Source organism: Mizuhopecten yessoensis, unplaced genomic scaffold (genome assembly GCF_002113885.1).
Source record: "Mizuhopecten yessoensis strain PY_sf001 unplaced genomic scaffold, ASM211388v2 scaffold431, whole genome shotgun sequence".
Taxonomy (NCBI): domain Eukaryota; kingdom Metazoa; phylum Mollusca; class Bivalvia; order Pectinida; family Pectinidae; genus Mizuhopecten; species Mizuhopecten yessoensis.
This window is the reverse complement of record NW_018403543.1, coordinates 1,407,575-1,431,000: the sequence shown is the minus strand read 5'-3', so window position 1 is coordinate 1,431,000 and position 23,426 is coordinate 1,407,575. Positions and strand designations below refer to the sequence as shown.

Genomic DNA, 23,426 nt, shown 5'->3' with positions numbered 1-23,426 from the left:
TTATACTCACTTTCGCTCTCTACACCCCTGGAACATGTCATAGCAAAATGTAATGCTCGATGTGTGCCACCTCTTCAAAGGACAGGTATCAGCCTAGCGATTGGTCAGTTTGTTTTACCTGAGACCAATCAAACAGCTATCTTCGTGCCTTCAATTTTGCCATGACATATTCCAGGAGTGCACGGTTTACAAGGTGCTATTCTCCAAGCCATAGGGTCCTCGTATCGCGTTCCATTCACCGCTTAAGCCGTTTATAACACTACTTTTAACTACGGTTGCAACATGGTCTTAATGTGGTGAACAGTTTTTAAAATGTTGAAGTAATTCTAGTGTATTTTATCAACATCATCGTGATCCACGTGTCTGCACTACAATTCCCTAACTCCGAGTGGATAACATTCCGAACACTTAGAAAATGGGCCGCCTCCCGCCGGCAGCCTAATGGACATGAGTAAATGTAAATGAAACAGTAAATGGTTTCATTTATATTCTGTTTGAAAATGGCTATTATTTACATACTGTTTGAATTTCCTGTCAACAACATGTAAACAACCCGTCACGATGTTATCGTACCATTATAACATTGCTTTGAACCATTCATAAAAAAACACAAATTAAATCGAGAGAGTGCAAGTTTATTTCCACGTCTATTATGAAGGAATCATAGACTCCAATATGAAACTAACTGGGTACGCAGACGAAACACGTGCAAGTTTCATATCTCACTCAACTGTGTATACATATATATCTAAGCAAAGAAATAATAACGACAGTGCAGACGAAGGAATTTGTCTAATTTCTAGACAATCCGCTTCTTCCTCAGACAGCAATAGATTATATTATGTATTTTAATTTGTAGTAATTCGTAGAAATGTTTCTTGGTAACTGTTTGTCTCTTTGATACAGTTGTTTGTTCTATGTAATTGCTCATGATTCTGTCTCCAGGAAGGGGCGGATCGCCTCGAAAATATAAACAATATTCTCTGTGTGCACTGTCGTTATTACTTCTTTGCTAATACAGTGAATATATAATATATTTGATGCGTTAGATATTAGATATTAATGTGTATACAACTTTGAAGTAATTGTTTGATGTAACCATTGTATACTTCTCTGCTCTGAAAATTGCAGTTTATGAGCATAGAAATGTCATTGTTATTGTCTTGTGTGGTATTTTATGACGTCATATTGAAATGAAATATTATCATACAAAGAGCCAGCCTTACCCAACGGCAAATGTGTCCGGGGAACAACAATGGTTTGGCTATTTTATTAGTATTTAAGGTACCTTTTACATGGGAAATGGAGTTATGGTTTTATTACGTTAAGAATAAAACACTAGAATCTATAGTAATGTATCATGATCTGCTGACCGATTCTGCTGGTATTTTAAAACAATCATCTCTTTTAACGATTTTGGACGATCGATCCATGTGTAGAGTATGTGATCTCTGTCGGCATTAGACCGGCCTCCAGCACGTGAGTTTTATCTTCCTACTCCTTCGAACAAATCAGAACAGATTGAAGGTCAGAAGAGTAAAGTACCGAAATAGATAGCACAATGTGATCAAATAACCTCGATTTATTTTCTTTTGAAGTTTCGAGACAATTGGTCACGGAACTTGACCCCCTACATAAACCCAAACATATCACAGAATCTTGGCATTGCCACGCAGTTATCGGTAATGTTAATCTCTCGGGGAGACTGGCCAATCGTCCTCGTTACATTTTAGAGTGGTCCAGAAATCGGTTCGACAAGTACAGTTCCACACTGGTCTGTATTCGTCTGTGTCAAGCCTGTATCCTATCTCTACATGAACAAAGCGTCCCCATGACCATGATCAGTTTCAACCTTTGTAATGAAACTAAAAGGACTCTTCCAAACAAATCCCCGATCAGATTTGTGTCCGTCTGTGTTTGTTTCTGTAGAGAACCCGGAAGATCCCCGTCTCTAGCATTCCCCTGACTTATGATTTAACCTGCACTTCTGATCGAATGTGAAAATAGTCGGAGCGTAACAAGACCCCGACCAGTGCAGACGTTCCGTCCGTGGCCATGACCTCAAGGGATTAAATATATCACCCTCCTAAAAAGCACACCAAATTTCCAATACGATTTTAAGAATCCTGTCATATTTTAAAAGCGTATCGATCGGTTTTTGAATAAAAGGATTTACATTTTTGAAGATACCTGACAATTCAAATCTTTCAAATTAAATTTAGAATGATATAAATATTTTGATAAATGTCAAGATAAACGTACCCATTGTAGTTTATTTGTAACTACAGGGTTTTTGGTTAGGAACGTTGTGAGATTACAGCTTCTGTTTCATATCAATGCTGGGGCTAATTCTTCCTCTAGTTTATTTGCTTTGCTGTGATTGTGATTTAGTTTCTTTGTTATCATTGGGGCTATGGAGAGGGAAAAAATTGAAGGAGCATAATTTTGAATGGGAATTTGCCGGCTTCATAAAGGGAAATGGAAAGTAAGCAAGACAAATCAATTGATCATTTTTGAAGGAGAAAAGAGAAACTTAAAAATACACAACGAAATACAAGAGAAGATACATGTATGTAGGACAGTGAATAGGAAAAGTCCGTGAAAGTTCAATCCAATTGGTAGAGACATAATGAGAAAACGACTTCCAGCTACGCCACAGAAACCAGGAAATGTATTAATAGTATACCACAGAAAACAGAAAGTGTCTTATCAGCCCAGAGAAGAAACATGGAGGACCAAAACCGTATTTCGTCATGTTCCTTTACATTGCAGATATATAAAGATCTAGAGCAAGCACACAGGATGATTTATACAACTGTGCAAGAAGCTCACTTGGAAAGAGGGTCGGTCGCCCCATTTCATTAGATTTCAACTGCACTCTCTAAAACAGAACATTGATGAGCCCATTAGATGAGTATGTGGAGAGGGCGGGGTGCTGGAGGCTGCGAGGAGGAGTTTCGGGAGGAGGGGGTAACATAATTCCGCTGCCGATGAGGTTATCCAATCGGTGAGAGTGTTTACATTCCTTAATGGCTGCTTAGAGAAGAGAGTTGAATTGAATGCCATGAAAACAAAAATCCAAACAATCTGGATCAGGCAATCCAATATGTCTTCGTCTCTGTAGTAAGATCTTTTGCAGGACATGTTTCTTTTGAGAGAAAAGAAACAAGAGGATGACATGTACATGTTACCTCCATCAATTGGTTCCTGAAAATCGCAATATATCTTATCTATACAGGTCACGTAATACTAGGGGAGCGTACGGGAGGTTGAAGAGGCCATCACGCAGATTTCACAGAGGATGTCAAAGTATAGGAAGAATTCTAGGTCAAGGACATCCGAAAGGTCATCTCCTTCAATACGAGATTGCTAAGATCATGTTTCAATTGCGGGGAGAAAAGACACTTTGCGACAGAATGCACAACAAATCAATCTCCCTCACCACAGCCTACACAATCTTACTGTTCTGTCAAACTTTCGCGAGACGAGTTTTTTTTAGCAATTCTTGCTTCATCCCTTATTTCAACTAAGAAGTATTAACACCGATGATAGTTGTATAAGCTTCATGTAGTAGCATTTGATTGTTGTATTAAAAGCCAAATTTTCACAAATTGACATTCAACGTTGTCCATTTCTTTGATTTGTTTTTTGTTATTGATCAAAATTAAGCATAACCAATGGTCATATCGCAGCATTTGGTATACATACCTGGTGAATCTTGCTATTGTGATTCAGCCAGTTTTCAGACCATGCAATACAGGGTCCCATATATTTCACACTGTAAAAGATTACTCAGTAGTCAGAGAGTTTACTGACTTAAGCGAGATAAACATGATAACAACAGCTACCCGTATGTGTATAGATGAGATTAAAAACAACAGATACATTGCTTTTTCATTTTTATGTTACAAATTTTAATCAACTACATTTCAACAAAACCTATTTGTCATTATTTTCAATGTCTATACAGATATGCAACCTTTGTCTCGCTGTCATTATAACAATATACAATATATAGTTTTCTTACAAAGAAAAGTGTTTAACACATATTTTTTCTTGTCTTTGTTACATTTTAATGTTTTCCTGGTTTCTTAGTTGAATAGTTGCAAAAGCCTTACTATGAAAATCAACCGCTCACACCTAAAGAGAATGGACCTATTTGGTCGTCTGCTACAGGAAAAATGTACCATGTACATGCAACTATGTCTTCACACTTTTAGAAATAAAAACTTACATCAAACTTCATTTTGATTATATTACCCTAGCAATTGATACGCTCCCTTCACATACAAAATCATAGATACAGTCCCATTTACGACACTATAGATGTAGTTAATAGGATATGTCGTAATATACGGCACTAAATAAAAATGTCGTTAAAGAAAATATGTGTCATGATATAATCGATAACCTCAAGTGGCTGTTTTACTTAACTGTTAAAACCGATTTTATTCATACTTTGCAATCTTATGGAAGTTTTCAATACGTTTCTGATCATCAAGAAATGGTCTTATTAAATATATTAAAATGTGTTCATTTAGTTTTCTCTAAGGAAATACGTTTTTTGAAAGCCACAATTCTTTCTTTGCGATGAAAGGAATAATTCTATCAATATTTTTTTGGAAAAAAATGAAATCATTTACGACACATTTATTTATCTTTTGACTCTTTTATAAACTGAGAACACTGATATAACAAAGCTGTTCGGTTGTTGCCGTTTACTTGGTTATTACTTTATTTTTTCCCTGTATAAAAAAAATCTATTCAAATTTTTTTCTTCATTTTACTTTTCAATATAATCCATTTTTTTTTTATATCACTCGTTAAAAAAAACACCTGAAATTTTGTGAAAAAAATCCCCATTAAATAAGGTCAAATTCAAGGTAATAATAGACAGTTGACAGGATCAGCGTACTTGGAATTCTTTTTTAAAAAACCACACATACATGTACGTATTGTAAATGTCAAACGCATTTGTGAATCAGAACCCCTGCGGAACTGACCTGTACGCCACGAGTAAGAGTTTATCATGACGGTAATATAATTATCCTACATGTACTGTCTCTTTCAATCATCTCGTGGACTCACATTTAAGTGATTACTCAGCATAATTTAACAGAGTGTCCATCACTTCACTTACTCTTCAAGTCATTTTTTCTCCATGAAATCGCTAGACACATATTTAGACCCAATATTTAATAACCAGTTTACGTTTTATTAGTTATTGTTTTCCTTTTGTGCTTTATTTAATGTCTTAGCTGAAAGCCGAAGTTTGAAGTTTGGGATTTTATCAGAGGTATTTGTGCTTTTCCTGACATGATTTATAATGAAATGAGTAGTAATTACATATGAAACGTTGTTGTATTTTTATAAACGAGTCTATGTGACGACATATCTACACAGACATGATGAAGACTTCCACAATCTTACATGTAACTGTCTTCCCAATGCTAATAAAATACAAATATGATACACCTTTTTGCCAGTGTTTTTTTTTTTTTTTAAGACTAACTCAATTCTATTTTTAATTCCCAGATACATCTACCTTACCCATGTATACATATATACACATATGTACAGTAGTTTCCAGTACCTGACGATTGCTGTACACAAAGTATCAACCTACTAAATTATATTGCTTTTAACTTGTATTCAATCTCAAGTATCGTCGAAAATGTCTACTACCAGCGTGTGTCCATTCGTCCGTTATACCGCCTTTATCCTAGTCTGTCCATCTGTTTGCTTTCTATTGTTATAGACCCTTTAGATGGTGAACGGAAAGCTGTCTCTGACGCAGTGAAGCCATTGTCTTTGTCGTCACTTCCGTTGCTCGATTTCAAAATAGAAGTTCTCGTCATATCGAGAATTGCCACCGACTTCCGTTTTCCTTTGCAACAAGTGGATAACGCCTTTCTGAAACTCTCCCTAAAGTTCCTAGACATAAAACCGTAAACAATCGGGTTCACACAACTGTTTGCATATGACATAAGGTGGAAGGCGAGGCGCATGGGCTTTAGGTAGTCCGTGTGGAACTCGTCGAGAACCCCGAACGCCACGAGGACGTTGTTAATGAGGATCGGACCCCAGCACACCGCGAATAGTAACACCACAATGATGAGCATGATGATGACCTGAGAACAAAAACAAAATGACGTCAGTGAACTCCGGAAAAGTTACAGGGAACATGAACATATATAGTTATACTAATGAAAACCGTAGTTTCAAGTTGTTGACTCTAATGGCTATGCTTATTGTATAAAGCGCTTACAGTTACACGGCGTCAGTATCGGGCTCCCATTATGTGCTGTTATAGGGAATGTGCCTCAGTGTTTAAAGTGGTCGCTAAAATATAACGGTATATAAGCAAAGTGATATATTTGTCTCAAGAATAATAATGTTCTTCAATGTTGAAAGATCAAATAACATTAATATATTTATCACATAACTGACCCTTTAAGCCTGTCATAAATATAGTATTACACACGTGTAATAAAACATAAATGTGTTGCGATTGGCCAACACCGTGGGAACATATTCCTACGCCACTACTGGTACTACTTTTATTTACTCTACCACATGATATATTAACTGTATTATAAAATGAATTTGAAATGTTTATTTCGTCACGATCATTATTATTTTCATTGCATTTCTAACCTTTCATTACTAAAAATAACATCTGGAACTACTTTGCACTGCGCAGGACGACAACTCTATAACCGGACTACTTTGGTTTGACCTACATATAGAGTAAGCTGATAACACAGAATTGTGGTTGAAATTTTGTTTTCAAATTATGAATGTTATGTGATAACTGGAATCCTACATACATGTCCATGTCGTATTGAATTTATCAAACTCTTTAAATAAATTTCGTATGACATGGACATTCATGTAGGATCCTCTATTCCGTCTTTGCTTATTGGGAGCTCTTGGGAGCAGGTATTGATTGTTACGTCACTTGTTTGTGAGAGTAACGTCATCAATTTTTGAGAAAACGACGTAATTTTCTCACACAGACCAATGACGTAACAATCAATACCTTCTCCCAAGAGAAGATAACTCTGCAATACGCAAAGACGGAATAGCTACACTGTCAAATCGTCGATATAGATGTACCTGTAGATGTGCAATATGCAAGCAGACATCGCTATAACTAATTTATTAACCTTCGTCACCTGTTTACGTGTCCGCGTGTCGTCCGTACTTTTGGCAGGAACACGTCTTGTTGTGTCCCCGGAGCGTCGTGACGAGTCCCCGGATGTTGGGTATACATTAGATGAGGATCTCTGTGACGTCATCGTGTATGACGTACATGTGGAAGACCGGGCTTCTTTATACTGGCACTCACTACAACAACAAAGAATAAATCCACAGGTTTACAACGACTGGCTACTTTAAACACTTTTGAATGATCTGAAGATGGCAGCCGGATTTTGACAATTGGATTTTGGGGAATTTAGGTGAATATGTATTTTTGGGTTGTTTTTTCTCACTTTTGTGTGTGTGGTGGTTTGGTGGTAGATTGGGATAAATACATTCTATTGAATAGACATCCTATTAAAACTACAGTTCTGTAATATCATATTTTGTATAACTGTCTTTTTAACCTTTACAAAGAAACGATCATTCCAGAATGGAATTAGCATTTCATTGTGTAAATGCTCCCGATATCCGATCGACTTCATTTGTCACACCCTCAATTCACATTAATAGCCATGCCTTGGACACAACTCAGCTGTCACATTTGAACACTTTATAAACGATTTTTGACCGGTTATGGTCAAATTACAAATCTAAGAATCTTGCCCCTCAACCTAAAGGCGAAAGCTTTAAATCCACGGCGAGTGAGCGAAAACGGGAAAAGACGACGGCGAAGGGAGCGAATCTCGCCGTGGCCTTTTTTTCACGTTTTCGCCTTTAGGTCGAGCGGGCGAAATCACGAGATTTTGTAATATGGCCCTAAGCCGCCACCATACATCACAACAATGTACATCAGTAATACTTCTCATCACGACGATGTCAAGCGATCACACTTATTTTACCATTTCATTCAGCTCCAAATTAAACGTTTAACAACGCGTATAGTGTGAAGTGATTGATCATTGATTCATTGAAGTGAATTTTCGTTAGTTTTTTTTTTTCGTGTCTCAATTAAAAGATATGTTCAGCAATTGCAAATCAACCAGAAAACACTTGGATACTATCATAATATATATTGCTTCTGGTATGATTTTTTTTAAACCATCCCAAAATTAAACTACAAGGTACTATAGAATGAATGTTTCAATAGCAACTTTTTGTATTTCTATTACAATTATTGTTTAGCCGGAAATACGTGGTACATGAACGTGTAACAAAACGCGCACTAAATGTGAAGTTAGCGTCGTCTTGGTGACATTTGAAAGAGAGGCGAAGTAGCGGTAACAATGATATTGGAAATTGAAAGGAAAGCTACATGTAGAACGCTGGTAATAGGAAAGGAATCATATATATGTGAATTCAGCATCTTTAAAGTGCTACATGAACGTGATAGTCGTGACATCGGATGCCCACGAGACTTTGGTAACGAAGTCATTCAGAAATCAGACGAAGACAATGTCTTGATGACATTTGGACGTCAGACTAGAGGCGAGGTAATGGTTATATTTGAAAACCAGACGAGAGCGTGGTAATAATGGCTTCCGGAAGTCAGTCGAGAGCGCAGACATGAGTATAAGGTTAGCTGAAGCTAAATTGTATTAAAATCGTAAATGTTACACGACTATATGCATTTGACGGTATATATGAGTCGGCTTGAAAAAAAAAAGATCGAAATAATTTATAATGAAAGACAGATTTACAAGGTAGACCGATAGAATGAATACAAATATTGTATCAAAATACTTATTAAAAAAAATCAGGTTTTGCAAAAAATCTTGGTATTTCCCTCTGATATTAGTATAGCATGACGTACACAATACTTTCTTGTTTGGATTGTTTCTTGCAGGCGGACTGTGTCATTTGTGAGCACCGTTCAGGAAAAAAGAACAACACACATCTTCCCAAAGAAAATGTACACGACGATCTACGTTGGAAGGGTCAACAGAAATAACACATTTGTATATATGTATGCAGTGACCTACAGAATAGTAACTCATTTGTATAAATCATCTGCAAGTACTTTGCAGTTATTGTTATGAGGAGGTTTTGCCTTTACGATCAAAGGATTGAATTGTCGGGTATTAAAGACTACCCAGTTTATACGCTCAGGCAAAACTGTCTTGGGTATCACTGAGATCATCCTCGATATCCAGGGGTTACGCTTACATTGTACTTTCGCTCTCTACACCCCTGGAATATGTCATGGCAAAATTGAAGGCACGAAGATAGCTGTTTGATTGGTCTCGGGTAAAAAAAAATAAAAAATCGCTAGGCTGATACCCGTCCTGATTACAAAGGAGAGACACCCGACTTCAAAGCCTGTCAATTTTTACCGTTACGTGACCGCGAGATTCTTTTGATCTGTATCAAAGGATCGAACTAGTCTTCTTGTCTCATCAACAAGGTGGCGCACATCGAGCCTTCAATTTTGCCATGAAATATTCCAGGAGTGTAGAGAGCGAACGTGAGCGTAACCCCTGGATATCGAGGATGCACTGAGATCGACGGTTGACACTCAACCACTTATCTAACTAGGCATCAAGTCAGATAGCTGTTGTGTGAAAACTTGCCCAGCCTAGTCGTATTTGATCATGCTCAAAATTAAACCATCTATTGAGGAACGATGTGTATGCCAATGATTTAAACATAAATATATCTTGGGAATTATTCTGTAAAGACTCGCGCTTGACCTTCAAGTCTATTATAGCAGCGGTAGTGAAGTATTTACTGATAGAACATTACATAATTATCCTCAGCACTAGATAGACCTGTTATGTTTGACGTTAAAACACACTTGATATTAGTTTTTACCCCCGTAATTAGTGTTTACTCTCCGGGATTAGTATTTATCTTACGGATGTGCCTCAGCCACAAAACTTATCGTAGTCCATACTACAATATAATGTAAACCGTCTTCAATTATAAATGACCTGACGCTGACAAAGCAACGTCAAAGTGATAACAACAGGAGGTCATTAAAATTTTAAAACGTATAAACATCATTTACAAATGAACACATTGATTATCTATAGGGTCTTGATTCTTTGTATATTAAAAAAAGGAAGATATTCGTTGTAAGTAGTTGTCAAGAACCGAACTTGTTTCTCGATAGTGCTATATCGGGATTCGGGTCGCATCAGAAGATGTGACGTCACTACAGAGAAAACTTTTCCAGTCTGCGTTTGTGAGAGTTGTAAAAATGACCTTATACACTTATGAAGGAGACTCCGCTCGCATTTTAATGTACAATGTAGACAAATCAAGATTAATGGAAGACAACTCGCCTTTCGTTCTTGGATGTTCGTGTTCTGATTTGCTGTACAGACGTATTCATTGTTCCATGTTCCGTGTATTTTGATTGGCTATATACATATATATATTTATTGTTTAATGTTACATGTGTTCTGATTGGTTACACAACTATGTATGAGTTTGTGAATATGATGACATACCTGCCGGAGCGCATGACCGCCCGCTTGGACACGACATACCAAATCTCCACACATATCCACGTGTAGGTAAAGGCCATTACGCCGACTGGGATGATGAAAATGATGACGAGCATGTAAAGCTCGTATGCCTGATGATGTAAGGGCTGCGCGAAGTCTATTCGGCACCAGTACGCTTTCCGGGTCGAACCAACCATCGTATGCTTCTGTAAGGAAAGATGAGAGTATGATTAATGTCATTGTCGGATATACTCGCGGTTGATTTCGCTTCGGTACTCACTCAGCGAAATCAACCGTGGTAATCCGACGATGGATTAATGTGACAATACACCTAACCATCTCCCGAGTTTAAATTGATTTGTCCACATCATTATTTTTTTGTCTGTTTATTTGATAAATTGTATACACTAAAGAAATTGTAAGAAAGGTTTGGCGAGGAAATTTTAATTCACGTTTGAATTGACCGTATCGTCAAGTTTGTCATTAATTTCAGCAATGTTACTGTTCTGACCTTGCCTCCTAAAACCGATAAAGGCGAAAACCTTCAATGTCTGGCTCCATATAACTCTGCTTACCAACACAGAAAATATCAAACAAATATCTGAAACTAGAACTTTTATATTATTGATCTTATTCTTATACGGTTTCGTCTGCGTACCTATTCAAGTGTATATCGCATGCTTAAGTGTTTTTTATTCTTCCTTTTAAATGTGTGGTTATTAGTGTATAATTTCCGGAAACTTTCCGACATGATACCGATGAAAGTTGTGTTACTTACAGTTTTAAAATCCAATTGTCGTATAGCAGATAAACGCTATACCGAACTGTCTGGAAACTATCTAAAAGCAATCTAAAATTTGCGGTCAAATTTCAAAGCCGACAGGCACTTGTGTTTTTCTGCAGACAAACAATGTGATTTCAACATAAACCATGTAATGTGACGCTTACGACACTTTCTGTGAGGAATAATGAAGAAATACAAGATGTCTCAGCGCAATTCCACAAGGATATACAACGATAATACAATGTCTGTGTAAGGATGAACTTACATGGACCTAAGTCAAAAGTCTATATATCCTATTTATATTCCCATAGGAAAATGAAAAGTAGCCGTCCTAACGCAAAATTAAACAAAGACCAGTACGCGTGACTGGTTTGAGTCAAGGGTATGTGTAACTCCAGGGAGTGGGTAATTGCCGTAGGCATTGTGTGTGAAAGGTGTACAGGCTAGCACGATTGAGTGTTAATGATGATTGACTCGAGTGAGTCATTTGTGTGGTAGTTATAATTGACTCGTATAAGTGAGACATGTGTTTGTGATTTATGATTGAGTGAGACGTGCGTAAGCGATGATTGACTCCAGTGAGTCAGCCGTTTGTTAGTGACTTTAACTTTATATTGACTCGAGTGAGTCAGAATTATGTAAGCAATGATTGACTTGAGTGAGTCAGACATGTGTAAGTGAACATTGACTCGAGCGAGTCAGACGGATGTTAGTATACAGTTAAAGTATGGTGTTGAGGGATATAGCAAGTTTCTGGTGTCCCGTGTAATAATGAAGATTGACTTAAGTGAGTCAGTTGTGTGTAAGCGCATATTGACTCAAGTTAGTCAGGTGTGTGTTCATGAGGATTGACACGATTCAGTAAGACGTGTATGTACTAGCAATGATTAACTCGGGTGAGTCAGACGTGTTTATGAGGATTGACTCAAGTGAGACAGATACATGTATGTGTTTGTGATAATTGATTGAGTGACTCAGACATGTGTTAGTTAGGATTGACTCCAGTGTGTCAGATGCGTTCTGGTGTGAAATAAAGACGAGTGTTGAATGACACATTCGAATGAGATGTATGTTAGATTAACTCATGTGAGTAAAGGTCGTGTTAGTAAGGATTGACTCAAGTGATTTACCTGTTTGTTAAAGGGAAATTACTCCTGTAAGAGGTATATGTTTGCGGGAAAGTTGACTTGTGTAAGTTATATTCGTCTTTGTATGAAATTCTTGTTGTGATTGAGATGTGTATTGATAAAGAGTTACTGATGTAAGTAAGGTTTGTGTAATTAACAAATGATCTGAGTGTTTGAAGATTGAAATGTGTAAGTGAGATGTGTATAAAGTATGTAGAAAATGACACATGCAGAAGTGAAGTACCTACCTGGCCGAACACGACAGGGACAGCCATGACAAGGGCCTGTAGCCAGATACAGAGAATGACGAGTCGGGCATGGCGCATGGTACATATGTAGCGAGCTCTCAGGGGGAACAGTATTGCCATAAATCTGGAGAAAAAAAACCCATGACAATTAAAAGACAGGACCAGAAGCATATCAGATCTCAAACATTTACGCATTTCAATAATGTTCTTTCTAATACAATGAAATACGACAGTAAATACTATTTAGAGTTGAGGTATCTGTGAAGTTCCATATTATCCGGTTAAGGACTTCAGTAGGTTGTTGATGCTATGGTTTGATTCATGTCTTTTGGAGTTCAAAATGCAGTTTAAGCTAAGAAATCAAATTCTTTTGGCCTTCGTTTAAAACCTTGTACCAAATTCCTGCGTCTTTAAAAAGCCCTCCTTATTGACAGAATGAGTAATACAGTTGTTAATGATATGAAACAGCTTTAATAAAAGTCAAGGTTGTACTTGTTTTCTCTGCCTTGTGCATCACATTCCTCTTCCTCTGTTAGTCAGATTGTCATTACCGTATCAATAAAAACCTAAACCTTTCATTTCGAGCATTGACGCATTTCCAGCCCTCTGTACATTGCTGCTGACAGTTTTTATACTTGTTTTCAATTTAAGTTATCTATTTTGTCAATAATCCCATTGTCATATCATATGTCACATCAGGTCCTTGTTATTGACACACCGGCAACGAGACGCCGGCTACAAGATAAGAGTTGACGAACGAAATTAACTCAATCACCCCTAAAATTTCATGATGAACTTTTCCAACCTTTGAATTGGAAGAGTTCAAATGTGTCTTCAGTGGTGAACAAAGAAGGTAAAAATCTTTATTTCTAAATTAAACGTATTCTGACAAGATAAATCACCTTCACTGGAAATCGATCGATTTTCCAGCACGTACTCTGATACAATAGCATAATGTGCTGAATGTTCTCAAATGCGACTTTAAATTTACAAATGTACCTATTTACGAACTGCATTGAACGCATTTCAAAGATACTTTGAAAATTAACGGGACTTGCTTAAAACATTCGAAAGAAAATTGTCATTTGTGAAATGAGGCAAAGTAGAAGGAATCATATTATTGCTGAATAATGAGGTATTAAGAGAACACACAATTTTTCATCTTGTCTTAGAACTTTGGTCAATCTAAATCGGTGATTTCTTTTTTCGAACGCTAAAACTAAACGAAACAAACTGTATGTCAAAATTAAAATGTTTCATTACCAACTGCTAAACAATCCGAATTATTCGATGCATATTTTCTCTCTCCTATTCTACAGTACCCGTGCTAATTTGACCAGTTTTAACAATGTTAAGAGTAAGGAGAAAATTGTTTCGCTGTGTTTTGACACGGCGGTATATATTTTGTTTTGGCGTTTTGACATTTTATAAACGAATGTCACAAAACCGACTTTTTTTTTATAGTGACCACAAAACAGTCGTGAAAGTTGGCGATTTCATGTACAGAGTTGATATGAAGAACAATTGGAAACTCGCGTATAGACTCTCCGATGTTGTCTTTATGAGTAATGGCTGTGAGAATGATCAATGTTGATCCTACGTTACACTCTAACGAAACTGGGGTCGAGCTCTCCAAATCCTTATTGATATGCCCCTGAACGAATCCACAAATACAGCAAGAGGTACAACGCAACATATTAGCCCCAGCAGCCAATAACATTGGAAATGCACTAATCCGTACTATCACTCACCGGAGGGCAACAGCGAAAGTAGGTCATGCGAGGTGCGTTCGATAACCCCGCTTACTCTGTAACACACTACATGTAGGATAGATGTACAGTGTTACTTATAAAGCAGGCCTAATGTATCAGAGAATGCACGGTTTCCCACATCTAAAGCGACAACGTTGTAATATCATGTTAGACTGCCCTTGCATTGCTTACATTTCAAAAGTCGTCATTCATATGTAATCGAACTCGCCCTATATCTGCCACACAGACTGCAGGGCCTTGAATGGCGCGGACAGGAGCGTATTAAGTAGTATTAACCACATGTGTTTGTATCTGACACGCCTAAACAGATACAGACAGCTCGAGTCCGAAGGGAGTCTTTGTAAAATATTAATGCTGTCAGAGAAAATCGGTTCGTTTTTAAGTGAGAACTATTGTACATTCGTCAGGTCTGATCGAACTTGATTTCCTTTGTGTTACCCTCTGTCAATACTAATTTGGAGACTCGTTACCAAACAAGAAATATATATTTTTCTTTTTTTAAAGAAAAATACGACAAAGATTTTTTTGGTAGTAATAATTCTAAAAATGCCTGTGTGTCTTTGTAACCGAAATGGATCATCGTTAGAATATACGTTATTGTCCATCAACGAAACAAGTTTAATTTGGTGTGAGGGTCGATAAATGTGGTCTTAAAATTGGCAAAAGTGAGAAACATCAAGCAAATGAAAAGGTAAAAGACCAAAGAAAATATAACTGGCAGCAAATAAAATCACGCGAAGGAATTCTGAAACGATCTTAAAAGGCTCGATCGGCGCCAAAATGATAATGTTGGTGGTCATAAATTTAGAAATAATTATGTACACGTTTCAGCTGAGGTCGTATTATTGCTTACCCATTTCCTTAATTAATGACCAATCAAAACAAATATTTGTTACAAGTGCTGCTGACCAGATACCTATTTTCGGTACGCTGTTGGACTGACCCACATACCCGTTAAGTGGACGTAAGTGATAGCGTGCGCAATAGCTAGGGGGTCTGTAGCATGAATAGAAGACTTCCCAGTTTTTCTTAATCAATCATTAACATGGAAGAGCATGAAGGCCATGTAGAAAAAATATTTTTTCGTTTTTTCGTGTTGGTACCTCGTAAAGTATTCCGTATACAAAACAACGCATGTTGTATATACTGGTGCTTTGACCAAGCCAAACTGACCTAGCACGTCAAGTGACTCAAGGGTATCCAAAAACGATCCGAAAATGCCGAAAAATGAAATTCCTACTCTGGCTCATTAACAATACTGTAAGTATGAGCAAATGTCTTGACTTATAACATATTATAGTGTTTATTTTCAAAATTTGAACAAAATGTAGGTAATATTTCGCACAAAGTAATACCGTTCCGTATTCCGTTCTTTGATTCCTCCTGACACTGTGATCGGCGATGATTCTACCTAATAATACAAATGTACCGATCTAGACTTTACAAGCCCATGTTTACTTTTTTCATTACTTTTATTAAACAAAACGTTTTGAAACCGTCACAAGTTAAATAATATAAAGAATTGGTAGAGTGAAATTATTCAAATAATTAGAAACAAAATGTATTCAAATATATTTGCCTGTAATCAATAAGGTACGACTTGTCTCGACCTTCGTCGCTCCCACACCACACAAGGTACGACTTGTCTCCGCCTCTCACACCACACAAGGTACGACTTGTCTCCGCCTCTCACACCACACAAGGTACGACTTGTCTCGACCTCCCACTCCACACAAGGTACGACTTGTCTCCGCCTCTCACACCACACAAGGTACGACTTGTCTCCGCCTCTCACACCACACAAGGTACGACTTGTCTCGGCCTCTCACAACACACAAGGTACGACTTGTCTCGGCCTCCCACAGCACACAAGGTACGACTTGTCTCGGCCTTCGGCGTTCCCACACCACACAAGGTACGACTTGTCCCGGTCTCCCACACCACACAAGGTACGACTTGCCTCGGTCTCCCACTCCACACAAGGTACGACTTGTCTCCGCCTCTCACACCACACAAGGTACGACTTGTCTCCGCCTCTCACACCACACAAGGTACGACTTGTCTCCGCCTCTCACACCACACAAGGTACGACTTGTCTCGACCTCCCACTCCACACAAGGTACGACTTGTCTCGGCTTCCCACACCACACAAGGTACGACTTGTCTCGCCCTCCCACTCCACACAAGGTACCACTTGTCTCGGCCTTCGTCGCTCCCACCCCACACAAGGTACGACTTGTCTCGGCCTTCGTCGTTCCCACACCACACAAGGTACGACTTGTCCCGGTCTCCCACACCACACAAGGTACGACTTGCCTCGGTCTCCCACTCCACACAAGGTACGACTTGTCTCCGCCTCTCACACCACACAAGGTACGACTTGTCTCCGCCTCTCACACCACACAAGGTACGACTTGTCTCGGGCTCCCACACCACACAAGGTACGACTTTTCTCGGCCTTCGTCGCTCCCACACCACACAAGGTATGACTTGTCTCGGCCTTCGGCTTCCCACACCACACAAGGTACGACTTGTCTCGCCCTCCCACTCCACACAAGGTACCACTTGTCTCGGCCTTCGTCGCTCCCACCCCACACAAGGTACGACTTGTCTCGGCCTTCCACACCACACAAGGTACGACTTGTCTCGCCCTCCCACTCCACACAAGGTACCACTTGTCTCGGCCTTCGTCGCTCCCACAACACACAAGGTACGACTTGTCTCGGCCTCCCACTCCACACAAGGTACGACTTGTCTCGGCCTTCGTCGCTACGACACCTTGGCCCTTTGACTCTGTTGTACTAATGACCCTCTCTTAAGGTAGCCGGACATATGTACGATAGATAATGACAAGACAACCGACATACATTTTATTGTACGTGGATGCTGGCGCCTCTAAACACGGCAGCGTAAGGCATGCACACAGAAATGTTAACTTTACTCCACTTAACTCAGTTTTTAGTTTCCAAACATTGACCGATAAATTGTTGTCCGTTCGTGTCCACGAAAATATCTTCATTTTTATTTGAATCTTTGCTAGATAACATTTTTAATAAACGTTTTAATTTCCATACCATCCAAATGACAAGTTACGGATCGCCGCCATCTTTGTTTAGTCCGAATAACACTCTGCCAAGCTGTCTATAGTCGGTTGTTACTGTATCAGGATAGTAATAATTAAGTAAATGAGACAATTCACTTTTCTTGTTCTGAAAGTAGCGCGGATTAATATAATTTGTTTTCTGTTGGCTGTCGGTCTAGTGCAGAGTAAATCCCGCCCAGTGTGACGACATGGAGCCCTTGATGCACCTGATGACGTTTTATACAACACCGTGCGTGCCAGGTTGATTATGTGTCGTATCCGTTTAGAAAGTGTGTTGATTTATCCCTCTATGTACAAAATCAATGTAAAAATAACAGAACCCCAAAGGATTCAGTAAAAGAAGGATAAGCTAACGACCTCGAGTTGGGAGTCTTCCAAACTACTGCCTCGCTGTCATTTTAGTTTATGAAACGGCATGTAACTGTTAAATTCTCTTGACGTCTCATCAGTTACAACGACGACAAGTATTCTTGCAAAAGGAAGCAGAACTTACAACAAAACAGCTAGGTCTCGACAGTAACGGAACGGCTCTGATGCAACGGTCAATTTGATTAAGATTATTTTAATATGAACGAAAACATTTTGGTACCGATGCGTCGTCATAAAAGCGGTGGCGATCTTTAGTTACCGCCTAAAAGTACACGACGATGTCCATTCGATACGAGTTTTACAATTGTGAATGGTTATTTATTTTCGCAATTGAATTAGTCGGTGAAATATAGCACTGTGAAACCTCTTACATGTGTAACAGGTTAACTTAAACTGTATTACGTCACGGAATGACTACAGAAATGTAATAATGCTGTGGGGATTCTGTTAATGTCTGCAGCGAATCTTTCGGTTAGTTGGTTTAAGATTGAAATTCATCATTTTAATATTAATTGCAGTATACCAGACAGCTCCATTCAAACAGCTAAGAAAATCAGACTTTATCTTTCTGGTTAGTTTCCTCAATTGTATCATTTGAAACAAGTTTTCCGTTTAAACAGCCATTTTTGTTAACGACTTCCTGTTTCTATGGTAACCACTTCCGTCAAACGACAATGCCATTCGGTTTGAATCGGACGTAACCATGTAATTGGTCTCCGATTACTTTAATATTCCGACAGAAAGACGTATGTGTAATAGTCCTGAGTGTTATGAATTTGTAAAAGGAAGTTTGAGGTTTGAGTAAGTTAATTTATTCAGAGAATTTACAGCTGAAATCAAACGTTCTGAAGGAATATGTAACGTGTATATGGCCCCGGTATTATTTTTGAAGTAATACAAGGCGCTTTAAAATATATGTAGCATAGAATACATGTATAGTGTACAACAATTACCTCTAGAATTCGACATACATAAAAATAAGAGGGAGAATACCTGAGTATCAACGTAATTCGATTAAGAACTTGAAATCGAATAAACAAGGACATGTTATGAACAAAGGAACGCTTTTCACGCAAACATCTTACAGAGAGTACAGAGAGTATAAATCCAGGGTACATTTTCATGAAAACATTCTCATGATCAAGCATGTTGTTTTTTTTTGTGCTGAAGCCCAATATCTTCTTCTGGTTATAAATTGTTCAAAATATCTTATTTTTTCAATGATTTGGAAACAAAATTCAGGAGACTTAAAACGGAATTCAGTTTTCAATCTTCACAATAGACTTTTTGTTCGGTTGAAATGATTTAAGTGAGTTAGAAAGTAAGAAAGCGTGAGTGAGTACAGTACCCATACCTGAGCACCAGAACGGTTTCGAGAATACATGCTCAGGATTTTCGGAAGAGAAATTTGCTCTCCTTCATTGACGACAGCTTCCATGAAAATCTAAGTCACACAAAGTATTACCATGTCCACAAAACGAGAATCGGGGTAATGATAAAGAAACAATAAGGGTTGTAAAGGCACCTTTCCCTCTTCCCTGATTCCATGTATTCTACAAATGCCTTAGAACACTTTAGTCATTTATTTGTTTTGATGTCACTCTGGTAAACTATTAGCCGCTTCCTACCGTCTTGTCTAGGGAGATTTTCTCTTTAGTTCATTCGGTAGAGCGTACGACTAGTTAGCCGGAGGTCCCGGGTTCGACTCCTGGCGTAGGCATTGACAAAATAATGACCTCTGTTACGTTCAAATTTATAACGAAATGGGTATATAGTGTGCGGTGAATACAAATAATATTTCCAGACATGTGTCTCTGTTCTTCGTATTTCTTGTGATTACCGTACCAGATATGGTGCTGATATATCAAAGGTAAATTTTCACTAGACACAGTCTGGTTGCTGAGGTCCAGACTAACACAATATCGTTATATCTCCTTGTTATATACCTATATTTCACTCAAGTCACCGAATATTTCAAACTTTGCATGTGCACTAACGCACTACAGGTCAATGTTTGTCAGTACAGAAGGAACAAAATATTTAAACAAACAAGTCATTAGCGTGATGTAGAATACGTGTATCGTGGCCAATGATGATCCCTAGGGACCCCAATCAACTAAAAGTCGCACACGTGCCAAATTGACCCATGTTGTTTACTTTATTCTGTCCACGTCAGAGTGGTGTGTAATTAGGGGGGATATTAAACAGCTAGTGTATCAACGCGATGGGGCTGGTAATGAGGTACTCGGATCACGTAGCGGTCATCCCTATTGTCCCAATGCACAACTGCGAACTTCACGCTCATACACGTAGTGTAATATGCAGGACAAATCTCTTTGACAAGGAAATCCCGCCCACAATCGAGAGTTAGATTACCTGATGTTTTTGTTGTCTGATACCTTTGTACCTTACGGCGACAATTGGCGACATATTTCACTTGCTTGTTTCAAAGAAATATCAGAGACATATGCAAAAGGTAAACCAAGATAACGCTTTCTACATGATATATATTGCCTCTGTCAGGCAAGCTAGCTGAGCGTGCCTGTCGTTTTTTGCCTCCGTCCAGTTAACTTATTCTACTCTGCGCCAAGTTAACTTATTCTACTACGTCTGTATTGCCTGTGCCAAGTTAACTTATTCTACTATGTCTGTATTGCCTACGCCAAGTTAACTTATTCTACTATGTCTGTATTGCCTGCGCCAGGTTAACTTATTCTGCTATGTCTGTATTATCTGCGCCCAGTTAACTTATTATATTATGTCTGTATTGCCTGCGCCAAGTTAACTTATTCTACCTCATGTGTAGCGCATGCTTAAGTTATATGGTAGAAGGTCAGTGACCCCTTCACGTAATGAAAGAACATGTAATACGACATGGAACACTTACCGTTCTAGATGTAATACGACATGGAACACTTACCGTTCTACATGTAACACAACATGGAACCCTTACCGTTCTACATGTTTTACAACATGGAACACTTACCGTTCTACATGTTATACAACATGGAACACTTACCGTTCTAGATGTTATACGACATGGAACACTTACCGTTCTACATGTTATACAACACAGACACTTACCGTTCTAGATGTTATACGACATGGAACACTTACCGTTCTAGATGTTATACAACATGGAACACTTACCGTTCTACATGTAATACGACATGGAACACTTACCGTTCTATATGTAACACAACATGGAACACTTCCCGTTCTACATGTTATACAACATGGAACACTTACCGTTCTACATGTTATACAATATGGAACACTTACCGTTCTACATGTAACACAACATGGAACTCTTACCGTTCTACATGTTATACAACATGGAACACTTACCGTTGTACATGTTATACAATATGGAACACTTACCGTTCTACATGTAACACAACATGGAACACTTACCGTTCTATATGTACTACAGCATGGAACACTTACCGTTCTACATGTTATACAACATGGAACACTTACCGTTCTACATGTTATACAACATGGAACACTTACCGTTCTACATGTAATACAGCATGGAACCCTTACCGTTCTACATGTAATACAACATGGAACACTTACCGTTCTACATGTAATACAGCATGGAACACTTACCGTTCTACACGTAATACAACATGGAACACTTTCCGTTCTTTATGTACTACGACATGGAATACGTACTGTTCTACATGTAATACAACATGGAACACTTACTGTTCTACATGTAAAACAACATGGAACACTTACCGTTCTATATGTACTACAACATGGAATACGTCCGTTCTACATGTTTTACAACATGGAACACTTACCGTTCTACATGTTATACAACATTGAAGACTTACCGTTCTACATGTTATACAGCATGGAACCCTTACCGTTCTACATGTAATACAACATGGAACACTTACCGTTCTAGATGTTACACAACATGGAACACTTACCGTTCTACATGTAATACAGCATGGAACACTTACCGTTCTACACGTAATACAACATGGAACACTTACCGTTCTATATGTTATACAACATGGAACACCTACCGTTCTACATGTTATACAACATGGAACACCTACCGTTCTACATGTAAAACAACATGGAACACTTACCGTTCTACATGTAACACAACATGGAACACTAACCGTTCTACATGTAACACAACATGGAACACTAACCGTTCTACATGTAATACGACATGGAACACTTACCGTTATACATGTAACACAACATGGAACATTTACCGTTCTACATGTTATACAACATTGAACACTTACCGTTCTACATGTTATACAGCATGGAACCCTTACCGTTCTACATGTAATTCGACATGGAACGCTTCCCGTTCTATATGTTTTACAACATGGAACACTTACCGTTCTACATGTAATACAGCATGGAACACTTACCGTTCTACACGTATTACAACATGGAATACTTACCGTTCTTTATGTACTACGACATGGAATACGTACTGTTCTACATGTAATACAACATGGAACACTTACCGTTCTATATGTACTACAACATGGAACACCTACCGTTCTACATGTAATACAACATGGAACACTTACTGTTCTACATGTACTACAACATGGAATACGTACCGTTCTACATGTTTTACAACATGGAACACTTACCGTTCTACATGTAATACAACATGGAACACTTACCGTTCTATATGTACTACAACATGGAACACCTACCGTTCTACATGTTATACAACATGGAACACTTATCGTTCTCTAAGTAATACAACATGGAACACTTACCGTTCTACACTCATAACTGTAAGCGTCATCACAGAGCAGATCATGGACACATTTTGGACGTACACATACGCTTTACAAAGGAACACACCCAGTCGCCAACTGTACGAGAAAAACGTCACACCCTGCAAACAGAAAATGCCATGTCAATTGTCACAAACCTAAATCTTAGCCAAGAAATATTTTACAAACATAAAAAAATAATATTCGGACAACCGGCTTTAAAAAATCTTTTAGTTAAGAAATATTGAATGTCTATGTTTTTGTTAGATGTCAGAAACAAATGAATTCCCCGACTCTCAATGCTTGATAGTTTGAAATCTGTTTTAATTAGACATGATTGATGTACACTCTTGATCAAATAATATAAACGATACGAAAACTCATATGGTCGATACATTTGGTCCTGAAGTACATGGAAACAAAAGTGTTTGGCTTGCTATGCTTCACCACAATAACACATGACAGACTTCTCAGAACTAGAGATGACCTTTACACCTGTAAAGCATGGTTGATCAATTACATGCCTTGTCTTTTCAGGTGTTTTGCCACTGGCACTTACGACATGCATTTTAGAAGTGCAAACCAATATGGCTGCTTTGGACGAGACACCGGTGGATGAGTATGTATTCCAAACCGTGGTACATCATTATAACCCTGGTACATGT

The 23,426-nt window shown here is 38.3% G+C and overlaps 1 protein-coding gene across 2 annotated transcripts in view; it reads right to left on the bottom strand.

Moving 5' to 3' along the window:
• Nucleotides 1-3,886: 3,886 nt before the first annotated feature.
• Nucleotides 3,887-23,426, bottom strand: part of LOC110449136 (allatostatin-A receptor-like) — a 69,469-nt gene continuing 49,929 nt past the window's right edge. The window contains exons 2-6 of one of the 2 annotated variants that reach the window (XM_021495781.1): nucleotides 22,762-22,883; nucleotides 12,752-12,875; nucleotides 10,596-10,798; nucleotides 7,170-7,350; nucleotides 3,887-6,131 (exon numbers count right to left, since the gene is read on the bottom strand). In XM_021495781.1, coding sequence (XP_021351456.1) covers nucleotides 5,718-6,131; nucleotides 7,170-7,350; nucleotides 10,596-10,798; nucleotides 12,752-12,875; nucleotides 22,762-22,883 — 1,044 coding nt within the window. In that variant the 3' untranslated portion in view covers nucleotides 3,887-5,717. The remainder of the gene's footprint in view (nucleotides 6,132-7,169; nucleotides 7,351-10,595; nucleotides 10,799-12,751; nucleotides 12,876-22,761; nucleotides 22,884-23,426) is intronic. The other variant, XM_021495790.1, reaches the window with a different exon arrangement.